The sequence below is a fragment of the Mustela nigripes genome, chromosome 3 (genome assembly GCF_022355385.1).
Source record: "Mustela nigripes isolate SB6536 chromosome 3, MUSNIG.SB6536, whole genome shotgun sequence".
Taxonomy (NCBI): domain Eukaryota; kingdom Metazoa; phylum Chordata; class Mammalia; order Carnivora; family Mustelidae; genus Mustela; species Mustela nigripes.
In genome coordinates, this window is record NC_081559.1 from 186,608,008 (window position 1) to 186,620,045 (window position 12,038).

Below are 12,038 nucleotides of genomic sequence, written 5' to 3' on the forward strand. Positions count from 1 at the left end.
AATGACACTTGCTAGGTGGTAAAAGGCGTGGGTGAGCCGTAGGATATTATGCTTGTTCTGAAGGCAGCATGTTCCCCACAATGTTCAAGTGTCAAAGTGACAAGCAGTTGGTGTGGGTGAGCTGGAAAGGGTAACAGCAAGTCGGAAGCTCTTCTTTTCTGCTCCCCATATTGTTCCACTGTAGCAGCTGCATCCCCGCTGAGGTGCTGGGACTGCATTGGGTGTTACCAGAGCAAACTTACTCTTAGATGCCCCTTGACTTTGTACTGAAAATCATTTGGGGAACTGGAGTAAGTACTTAGGATAAGAAATCCTCCTTTTTTTTTTTAAAGGATTTTATTTATTTCTTTGACAGAGAAAGTGAGTGAGTGCACAAGCAGGGTGAGTGGCAGGCAGTGGGAGGGGGAGACGCAGGCTCCCCGCTAAGCAGAGAGAGCCCAACACAGGGCTGGATCCCAGGACCCTGGGATTGTGACCCAAGTCAAAGGCAGACACTTTACCAACTGAGCCACCCAGGCACCCCCGCCCCCACTGCTTCTGAATTAGGTAGAGATGGTTTACAAGTCTATTAAGGGTTTCTGAAGAATTGCCTGAAGTAGAAAAGAATTGAGTCTCCCTGAAAGAGTATTACTCCGGCTTCTTGCTATGTGGGAATTCTTGAGGTTCAACCAGGGGCAGAACCCCATTATAACCTCTTCCCAGAAGGAGGGAATACCTCCTCCCACAGGGAGGTTTTTACTGTGTGGGGGTTCCTTCTGCTATCTCTCTCTGCTCCAGAGAGATTCTTCTACCAGATTCCAAGGACCAGATGCCAGCCATCCCCCAAGTCTACTCTGGACTACCGCCACCCGCCACCCCCCACTTCAAGGAGCCCTTCTCAGTCCACCTGGATGAAAGTCTCCTCTTCTCCTGATGCCCTACCAGCAGTTACTTCCAAGGCCCACTGTGATGACTGATGACCCAACTCACTTCCTGTACCAAAGAATTAGCTCCTGAGAGCAGAGTACTTGTTTCAAAGGACCTGGCCTTTGTCAGTAGATGGATAAGTATTTCTGGAAAGTGAAAAGCAGGAAGCGAAGGAATGAAGGGAGGGCGCATTAGCTACCCAGGTCAGAGTTGCTCTTCTTCTCACCTTTAGGAACAAAGGTTAAGAACTGTATAGTTTACAAAACATCTTACATCTTGGAAAGCTAATGTTTGTGGAGGTTAAACCCTTCTCCGTACGGTAAGAGAATGTGAGATCAGAAGATTTCTGGGGTGCCTGGCTGGCTTAGTTGGTGACGCATGCAAAGCCTGGTCTCAGGGTTTTGAGTCTGAGCAGCACACTGGGCTCACAGCTTACTTTAAAAAAAAGAGAGAGAGAGAGAGAGATTTCTAAAATCGGTAAAATCAGATTTGCTACCAAAGTGTTGTAATGGAGAAGACTAAGAGTTTCCCTTATTTCAGTAGAGGTTTCAAAGCAGTGATGCATTTCTAGGAAAACTGAAATTGATGAAAGATGAAATTCAATTCCACCCAAAGCTAAAATTAGGGACCAGGTCTTCAGCATGAGGCTGTCACAGGCAAATTCTGTCTTATAAACATGCAGCTGTTTCCACTTCAATGTATTTTTTCCTTGTATGTGATACATATTTATTTATAAAAGGTGGGATTTATTTTGAGAAGAAAAAAGTTAACAAATCAGATCTATGTAAATAAAAATTTGATCGTTAAAAGCTTCTCCTGAAACAATTCTGTACGATACATGTATGAACGAATGATTCCAGTGCCACTTGGAATCCTCAGAGCTGCAAACACATAACAATGTAGTTGGCTCCACATGCATTATCTCATTTAATTCTCACATCTACTAACCTTAACCCCACTTTAGAGCTGAGGGTACTGAGGTTTAAAGAGGAACCAGATGAAGATCATATAGTCACCTGGCTGCAGAGCCAAGGTCTGAACTCATCTTTCTGGCTCGTGCCTTCTGTGCATTCCACAGTATTAATGCTGACCTCCTTAGCTGTCCCAGTCAAATATGAAGATCTTATTAGAGCATTACAAATTTTAATAATGGGCACGTTTTCACATAAAAACTCTACCAGAAAACCCATGAAAGCTAATCCAGTAAATAAACAAGAAGTAAATAAGCAAATGCAATACCACAGAATCTCAAACATAGTAAAAATGCAAAATTAATAAGCAAAAATGGTGCTGGTATAAACAGCGGATGTACCACCAATTCACAGGAATCTGAGTACAGAGGCAAAGTATTCTTAGTGCCCCCACTATTTAATTTCACCTAATTTAGATGACAAAGAAAAACACTGCAAGTAGGTATACGTGGAACAAATGACCCGATAATAGGTAAACTGCCAAGTAAGGGAGGAGGGCGTGGAGGTCACTGGAGCCTCTGTCGCAACAGGGATGTGACAGGGACGCATGTATCTGTAACAAGAGCTTCACGGACTGTCAAGGCCACTGTCAGCATTTGTAAGTAATACAGCATTTTTCAGTAGCCAAATACTTGCACTCATCTGAGTTACTTACAGAAAACAACAAAGATGGAACATAATACTATTTCTTATGAGGCTTTGGAAGGTTCTGATATCACACTATATATAGTGACCAAATGAAAACCAGAAAGGAAGAAACAATTAAGAAAACCAAGTAAGTGAAGGGGGTCTTACTTGGGCTAATAATTGTGACCATGATATTCTACTTACTTGCACTGTGCATGATAATACTTTATGAGATTCTGCAGCAGATCCACACCCTTTTTGGTCTTGATTTCATTAACTTTAATGAGATACTGTGGAAATAAAACAAAATTTTATGTTGCTCATTACAGATACGGTTTTACAGCCGTGGGTTTGGGCAGCAGAACACCAGTCATGAATCCACACAAGTTACTGAACCTTGGCTGCCCGCAGACAGCGTGAGTTTAATTCGGGAAATGCTGATTTGGCAGTCCCAAGTGTATAAATGAAATGATTAGACTGTTAGCGTTTTATAAATGCTCATTAGTTTACAAGACAAGCAGAATCAAACATAGTAAAACATTCTAGAATAACTGATTATTTCCCCCTGGTGCAGTGGATCTTAAACTTAAGGGTTCACATGGTCAAACCCTGAAGGATGGTTGACTGTTCTTTGCAGAAAACAAGGAAAACAGCATCTCTTGAGGCACAGGCCATCCGATAGCGAAACTTTCAGGAAGAATTTTTGGTATTCAAGAATGGAGGAATTTAAAAAAAAAGGTGGAAGAATTAAAATAACCCATTATTAATTTATGCTGTTAACTAACACTACTAGGTCTGATTTTTACTAGTAGGTCAAGATTTTCTGTTGAGATTGTTTGCTTTTTTTCACTTGTTTTATTATGAGAAGTGTTTATGAGCAGATAAGTTTGAGAAGAAGCTTAAAGTATGGGGGGAACATTTAAAAAAGAAACACTTAAAATTGATAAAATTCTATCCAACTTAGTATTTTTGGGGAACTATAAAAGGAACTCTACAACAGAATGGGCAGGATGCCAGGTCAGGGAGTGCCAGTGTTCACTGGGAACCCAGTTTGAGAACCACTGCTCTAAGTCCAAAGGAGCATGCTTTCATGAACTCAGGCTTTCTTAATCACTACTTTATTTAAGCATTTGACTTAGCATTCAACCCAGACATGTGGTTAAAAAAACAATAAACATGCTCTACACCTGTATCAGGAAGACTTCATATTCACCAGGGTTACTTCTCACCAAACATTTTTTTCCACACTCACTCACAAGCAACATTAAAGTTCTCACCAAAGAATCCTGTTTTGGCATAAAGAGCCCCCCAGGACCAAGGCTCAAAATATGAGACAACAGTGAAATGGCGGATCCCACAAGGCTTGGAGAAAAATGGAGACGAGAACCCTTAAGAAACAGTCCCCTCCTCTAATAACCAAACAGCCTGCGTTTAAGCATAAAAACTCCCAACTAGCCGGAGAGATCACAGTTACGAAACTCCAGGGAAACGCTTGCAGAAGTCGTTAGTACCTCGCACATCTGGAGCTGGAAGAGGCGCCGTTCCTTCTCCATCTCTTCTGCGATCTCAGCCCCCGTGATCTCTGTCCGGATCATGCCATGCTGCTTCGCGTGCTCTCTTTTCTCCTTCTCAATCTTCGTGCTGTAGTTAAAGCAGATGCCATCATTAAAAAAAAGCTCTCATCGTTCCCTCCTTTAACGAGAGCCAGTAATTGCTTCTTATTTACAAGAGGTCAGCAGCAGGAACTCTTATGTTGGTAACATTGGTCAAAAGGAAGAATGAGAGAGAACACACACACTGTAGAGATGAACACCTCGGGAACCTCTTACATTTTAACTGTGATCTTACACATGGATGAATTCATTCTTTTTTTTTTTTAAGATTTATTTATTTGAGAGAGGAGAGAGAGAAAGAGAGAGTGCACGCACATATAGGGGAGAGAGTCCTAAGCAAGGACTTAGGCATCCGACACAAAGCTCCATCTCATGACCTTGAGATCACAACCTGAAGTGAAATCAAAAGTCAAATGCTTAACCTAACCGACTGCGCCACCCAGCACCCACATGTGGATGAATTCTTATAAATTCTCTCATATTTTGGTGGGCATGAAGAAATATTGACAGTTGACTTTTTCTTGGGTAAAGTACTTTACGATGAAAAAGAATCAGAAAGTTGAAGAACTGAGGCATATCGAGATTACTAACAGACGATGGGTCTGAGAATTATTTCAAGACAATCAAAGTGAACAAAAAGTAGTCAAAGGTAATTTTCAATATTCCTCTAAACCTGGGACATTTCCATATCCCCATAACACATTTTAATAATTCAACCATCAGGGACAATTATACAAAATAAGGATGGGAAAAATCCCAATCTGTAATTTGGATCCTATAAAACGTTCTTCGGTGTGGACGGGCAAAGAGGGAAGGAGCCAAGTACGAAGGAGGACCCGTACGCCTACGTGCCGCCGAAGCGAGCGCGAAGGAGGACCCGTACGCGTATGTGCTGCCGAAGCGAGCACGAAGGAGGACCCATACGAAACCAACACAGCCGAGGCTAACACTTGGCTATGACAGATGGTACTTTGGCAGTAACACCAATGGTTATGACCCTCTTTCCGAAATAACTTGAAAACAGACTTCCAATTTCAGGAAGAGTGAATTTTAGTTGTGAATGCAAAGGTGAACTGACTTAGCCTTCAAATCTTCTTTTAAATTGTAGTTGTAGGAAATCAAACCCCAGAGACAGCCAATATCCCTGTCTATATACAAACACGGTAGAAAATCAACTCATGGGAAAATCTACTATAAATCTGGTTGGGATGCCTCTATCACTGTAATGCCATATCTTATTAGCCATATTGGCCATCAAGCAGCATGAAAGCAGCTGGGGCTTAAGCCTCAGCTCTCTCCACTGCTGTGGGTGGGAAGAGAAGCAGAAAGCTAAGACATTTAGCTTAATTTCTTCTTCCTTCCATAATTCCATTAGGATGATATTAAAAATCATAAAGAATATAATCTCCCAAAGACAAGAACTGAAGACAAAAAAGGAGGAGAGAATTCAACAGATATCTGGAAGAGCAGGTCTACACAGAGGAAAAGAGAAAGTGCACACCCTGAACCACAGGGGTACCTCCATGGCCTTGGTTGCTTCCAGAATACCATAATATACAATCACCAGACAGGGGGCTGAGGGGACTGAATGATGCCAGAAGACACGCCTCTGGATACTGACATTTAGAGTGCTCCTGATGAACAAGCTGTCTTGGGCCCCTGGGTGGCTCAGCTGGTTGCGTATCTGACTCTTGATTTTGGCTCAGGTTCTGATCTCACAGTCCTGGAACTGAGCCCTAGATCAGGCTCTGTGCCCAGCAGGGAGTCTGCTTGAGAGCCTCTTTCTCCCTCTGCCCCTCCCCACTCTCTCTAAAAAAGAAAAAAAAAAGAAAGAAAGAAAAAAAAGGAAGAAAAAAATCTATCTTGACATCCTAAAACCTAAAAAGGCAGCTCACGGCATTCTTGCCCGGTCCTGATGACAAGTATGATCTCTCCATCAACTGCTGAGTGCTTTGCTCTCAGATATGAATGGGTAGTGAAGGAAAACCTCCAAAATGAAGGCAAGAGATCAAAATAGCAAGTTGGGGGTGGTGGTGAGGTAACCAGAGGCAGTAAGAAAAAGAATATCTTATAAAACATAATCAAATCCTCAGCTAAAATACTGTTTCTATGAAAAAACAAGAAACTTAAGAAAATTTTTTTTATTACACTATGTTAGACACCATACGATACATCATTAGTTTCTGATGCAGTGTTCCATGATTCATTGTTTGCGTACAACACCCAGGGCTCCATGCAATCCGTGCCCTCCTTAATACCTGTCACCAGGCTCACCCATCCCCCCAACCTCCCCTCTAAAACCCTCAGTTTGTTTCCCAGAGTTCATAGTCTCTCATGATTCGTCTCCCATTCCAATCTCCCCCCTCTCATTTTTCTCTTTCTTCTCCTAATGTCCTCCATGCTATGTTCCACAATAATGTTCCATAATGTCCTTATGCTCCACAAATGAGTGAAACCATACAATTGACTTTCTCTGCCTGACTTACTTCACTCAGCATAATCTCTTCCAGTCCCATCCATGTTGATGCAAAAGTTGGGTATTCATCCTTTCTGATGGCTGAGTAAAATTCCATTGTGTATATGGATCACATCTTCTTTATCCATTCATCTGCTGAAGGTCATCTCGGCTCTTTCCACAGTTTGGCAATTGTGGCCATTGTTGCTATGGACACTGGGGTGCATATGGCCCTTCTTTTCACTACATCTGTGTCTTGGGGGTAAATACCCAGTAGTACAATTGCTGGGTCATAGGGTAGCTCTATTTTTAATTTTTTGAGGAACTCCCACACTGTTCTCCAAAGTGGCTGTACCAACTTACATTCCCACCAACAGTGTAAGAGGGTTCCCCTTTCTCCACATCCTCTCCAACATTTGTTGAAACAACAAGGAACTATAAAAAGACCACCAAAACCTCCCAACTAATCAAGAAAAAGTGCTCTGGAAATTGAAAATATGGCAGCCAAATAAAGTCGACTGAAACAGTGGGAATAAAAGGGTGAAAATAATCTAAAACATAACAGACAAATAGGACAGAAAAGAGAGAAAAATTATAACAAGCACCCGGGGAGTCCAATACTATATGGTGAGGCATTTTAGGAGAATAAACAGAAAAACAAAACAGATGGGAGGAATGACAGGAAACATTTCTAGAACTGAAGACTAAAAATTGCAAGGAGAAGGTCAATGCATGCAGAAATGTCGAAACTTTGGGGAAAAAAAAGACTAGAATTTTCTTTTCTTTTTAAAGATTTATTTATTTGAGAGAGAACGCACAGGGGAAGGGGCAGAGGGAGAGGGAGAATCTTTAAGCAGACTTCCCGCTGAGCATGGAGCCTGACATGGCGCTTAATCCCAGGACCCTGAGATCAAGACCTGAGCCGAAATCAAGGGTCAGATGCTTAACTGACTGAGGCACCCAGGTGCCCCAAAATATGAACATTTTCTAACTGTGAATAAGTGAACCCCTTCCCCAAACCCCCATGTCACACACAGAGAAATGGGGATTAAAGCCGCATCGGAATTTTTCATTACACTGGAAATAATGAGACAGTGGAGCAATCTCTTCAATAGTTCGAGTGAATATGGTTATAAAATTAGGATTTTACATTCAGCCAAACTCCCATTCTGTGTGATGGCAGAATGAAGATATTTCTGGACATGCCAAAATCTGAAACATTTCCCTCCTTTAGAGCTGTTTCCTGCAAACGACTAGAAGTAGCATGCCACCAAATACAGGACTGCTCCAGGAAAGAGAAGGAGGACCATCCCCATGGAAAGGCAGCCCAGGATGCCAGTGACACTGCTGATCTAAAGAGCTGTGCAAGGATTCTCCAGACAGAAAAGAAGGGACTGACAGAGAACCCAATGTTAATCCACACATAATCATCGTTACAACGTAGAGAGTGTATTTTCTAAACAGAAACAGTACTTATAGGTGTTGGGCATTGGTGGGAACAGATTCACAGAGACCAGGCAAATGCAGAAATGAGGCAATAATTTCATTAAGGAAAGGCAAAAAACGGTGCTGTAAGAATGGAAATCCATTATAAGGCACCATTCAACTGCCCCCCGAACATCTGCACTCCCAGTTCAAAACTGACAACTGGTTTACCTATACACCATTGTATGAACCGCACTGGCTGACCTGGGTTGGGGTGGGAACGTGACGGGGCTGGCTGTGCACAGAGCTAAGCCCTTATCTGCGGCAGTGGGAGAGAACACCGAGGAACACAGAAGCAGAGAAGCCAGGGGGCCGGCAGCAGTGGGGACAGGAGAGGGAACAGCAGGCCAGGAACCCCGGGCCACTGACTGCTGTGTCTTTTCACAGGAAGCATGCCCATTACCTACTTAAGATCCCCTCTCCTGTTCCTCATTAGGAAAAGAAAGCTGCCTCTTCAGGAGCAGCACAGACTCCCTGAGCTCAGCATCTGGGGGGCAGCACAGACATTCTGACGACATGTAAGGGCTGCTGTGATGGGTGCCCAGTCTGCCCTGGGACCTTTATGTTCACCGATAAACTCTTGTTGGAGCCACTGTTACTGGGGCGTCTACTATACGCAGTCACAGTCTCAACGGATGCAAGTACTATTTGACATTTGATGTATGGGTATTGTTTTGACCAAATATTATTTGATCATTAAAAATCTTGCTAGAGGGGCACCTGGGTGGCTCAGTGGGTTAAGCCTCTGCCTTCGGCTCGGGTCATGATCTCAGGGTCCTGGGATTGAGCCCCTCGTCGGGCTCTCTGCTCAGCGGGGAGCCTGCTTTCTCCTCTCTCTCTCGGCCTGCCTCTCTGCCTACTTGTGATCTCTCTCTCTGTCATATAAATAAATAAAAAAATCTTTAAAAAAAAAATCTTGCTAGAAACTATTGACTGAGGGCCAGCTGTATCCAGACAGCAGTAGCAATAACTTCAACATATTACATTATCTTGTCCTCACAGAAGCCTTGAGAAGTGGGTGATTTTTCTTCTTCTTCGTTTTTTGTTTGTTTTAATAACAGGTGAGGACCATCATCAAAGTTAAGTACCGTGGCTCAAGTCGTAGAACTGATAAGCGGCACCACCCAGCTTCTCCCAAGGTCTCTGATTCCCTGTGGTCTTAACCACGCGATGGCTCACTGCCTCCGGGGTTCTAAACGAGGACCACAGAGCAGCCACCCTGGGTTCTCACAGCTAATAATTAACTTTTCTCTTTTTTTTGTTATATCCTTTTGTTTTCTTTAATTCATACTCAAATGATTCCTACCACATCATATAATCAAATATTTGCTGTTTTCTTTTTTACTTCCTGTACTACTATACAGAGTGAGGAAGAAGCCTATCTTAGCAAAATAATTTATTGCCAGGGATTTATTAAAAAAGAAAAACAAAAATGTTTCTGGTGAAATCCTAGAATCAGGACCTGCTGAACTCAAGAATTCTGGTACACATTTGCAGATGTGGGTAATTCTTTCATTCTTTCAGGAGCTATTCCCTGTGCACTAGCTATGTGCCCAAGGTTCTGCAAGGTCCTGAGAGATGAGCACCAAACACAAGGACTGTGTGGTCTCTGAGCTCACCAAGGTCAGATGCTGGAGGACAATATACAGAGTAGTGAACAGCCAGACACATTCGAATACAGTTGAGGAAAGTGCCATGAAGGCACCCGGATCATCTGAGAACGGTCTGTGTTCTCTGATATTCATGATACTGACCAGCAGGAACTTTGAGCTCTTCCACCAACTCAAAGATGGTTTTAAAAATATGGTTGTACCACCCAACATTGGTGGTACTTTAGTTGACAGAGCACATATTGTGTCTTGTTTTGTTATTTCCATGTCCTACAAAAGAGATCTACTCCACAAGTCTAGAACAAAGTTTTTTTCTCCCTTTTGTGGACGCCTTCCCCTTTGCTATGTACTTAGTTCTACCCCAGCCCAGTACACGCAGCTGCCTCTGGGCAGGGCAAGACTTCGGTCACAAGAGTGAGCATTCATAATCCTCTTCCATAACGGAAGAAAGGATGGTCCATGGTATTCATTTACATCACTGACCATTTTAAGAACCTTTCTTGTTCTTGGCTGCCTTTTAACTGTCAATGCATGAAAGTATTCCGAAGGCAGCAAGTCTCCAGCAATGGCACTGCTCACATAAGCATTTACGGAAGCAGTTTGGCAAAAAACAAATTTAATCCTGAATTTGTTTTTCTTTTGTTTGTGTTTTCATTCTGCTGTTATTGCTGTCGACAGAAATGGCTTTTATTCGCTTATGTTCATAGCCAGCCAAGTTCACAGCCAAGATTTTTATTAAGTGCTTTAAAATCTATTTCTCCCCCAACCCCACCTCCTGACAATACAGATGTTTCTGAGTAATAATAACAAAAGAAGGGAGGGGTCCCTGGGTGGCTCAGTTGGTTAAGCAGCTGCCCTGGGCTCAAGTCATGATCTTAGGGTCCTGGGATCGAGCCTCTCATCAGGCTCCCTGCTAAGTGGGGAATCTGCTTCTCCCTCACTCTCTGCCCCTCCCCTTGGACTCTCTCTTTCAAAAAATTAAAATCTTAAAAAAAAAATAACAAAGGCAGGTGGTATGATCCATACAGTATGAAGACGAGCCAGGCCTGTACCACGTACCTCACGCACATCTTCTCCACAATCCCCGCAATAACCCAGCAGGGCCGGCCTGCCGTGCCCATCCGGGGCTGCTCCAGCCCTGGAGAATGCCAGCACGACACTGCCCACCTAGCTCTCTGACCTTCTGAAGTCTCCTCAGCCTCTCCAGGCTTCAGTCCCTTGAACCAGACGCAGATAGTGAGGTCCCCGTGAGATGGTCACGCATACAGGAACACTGCGTGCAGGCCCTGGCAGGCAGAAGGACGTCACGAACACTAGCTTTTATTATTTCCTGACTGCTAGGTAGGAATGTCAACAGTCTACAGTTATGTGCTAACTATATAATTAAAGAAAAGTCACAACTGTCAGATTTACAGCCTGATAGCTAGTAGCAGCAGCCATGCGCGCTGAAACACTGGGCAGTGACCGCATCCCTCATTCCACACGGCGACGCAGCCGAGGCACTCCTTCTCATTAGGTCAGCACTCCCAAACCCTTAGCCCTCACGAGGATGTACTACACAAGCTGCTGTCGAGAAGAAAGGAGTCTTCCAGTTAATGGTTTCTTAAGAAATTCAACACTATAAAAAACAAACAAAAAGCTACTTACAACTTTGTCTCATAATCTTTCCAAGCTTTGTCAAATGGCTTCTTGAGATCCTTAGGAGAGAGAAAATGAAGCAGAGATTGAATTTACTTTTGTTCAAAGGCAAATAAATAATTCTGAAAGAACATCTCAGCAAAAGTGCTTTCCTTTACAGGGTGTGTGAAGCTTAACTCAGAAGCTCAGGGAGCAGCACAGCACCCATCACCTGTAAGAAGCTTGCCTAGGCCGGAAAGGCGAGCTTCCCAGGGACCCACAGGAAGCAGGACCTGGCGGCCAGGAAAGGCTGGGGCTGAGGGTTGCTGCTGATGTGGCGAAGACTCAGCACAGACTGCCCGTACCCACGGAGGCTCTCACCCATATTCTGGAAACTGCCTCATCGTATTCCTCAGTCAATAACACGATGTGAAGTGGCACATCTTTTTAATGATCATCTTCCAAGTACTTTTTTTTTAATGCTAAAAGTATTCAGAGTGCCTTTCAAATACAAGTACCATTATGATCTTAAAAGAAAAAAAAAATCAATCCCTTCCGGTTAAAATGAAAATCAAATTTCTGAACACTTACTCCTTTGACTCCCTTCAGGTCTCCTTTTAACAAGGAGTCCAAGGTGAAGATCACATTGTGGCTCAGGCCCTGGAGCTGGAAAGCAAAGCAAAGGGGGAAATGGTTAAAAGAGAAGTGCATACAGAGTAACAGAATCAGCTACTCTTGACTGAGCGCCTTGCAC

At 43.3% G+C, this 12,038-nt stretch overlaps 1 protein-coding gene across 2 annotated transcripts in view; it reads right to left on the reverse strand.

Annotated features, from left to right (window-relative positions):
- ASAP1 (ArfGAP with SH3 domain, ankyrin repeat and PH domain 1) overlaps positions 1-12,038 on the reverse strand; it is a 349,235-nt gene that overhangs the window by 91,208 nt on the left and 245,989 nt on the right. For both annotated transcript variants that reach the window (XM_059395173.1, XM_059395172.1), the window contains exons 6-9: positions 11,876-11,950; positions 11,315-11,364; positions 4,016-4,145; positions 2,709-2,794 (exon numbers count right to left, since the gene is read on the reverse strand). In XM_059395173.1, the coding sequence (XP_059251156.1) occupies positions 2,709-2,794; positions 4,016-4,145; positions 11,315-11,364; positions 11,876-11,950 (341 nt within the window). The remainder of the gene's footprint in view (positions 1-2,708; positions 2,795-4,015; positions 4,146-11,314; positions 11,365-11,875; positions 11,951-12,038) is intronic.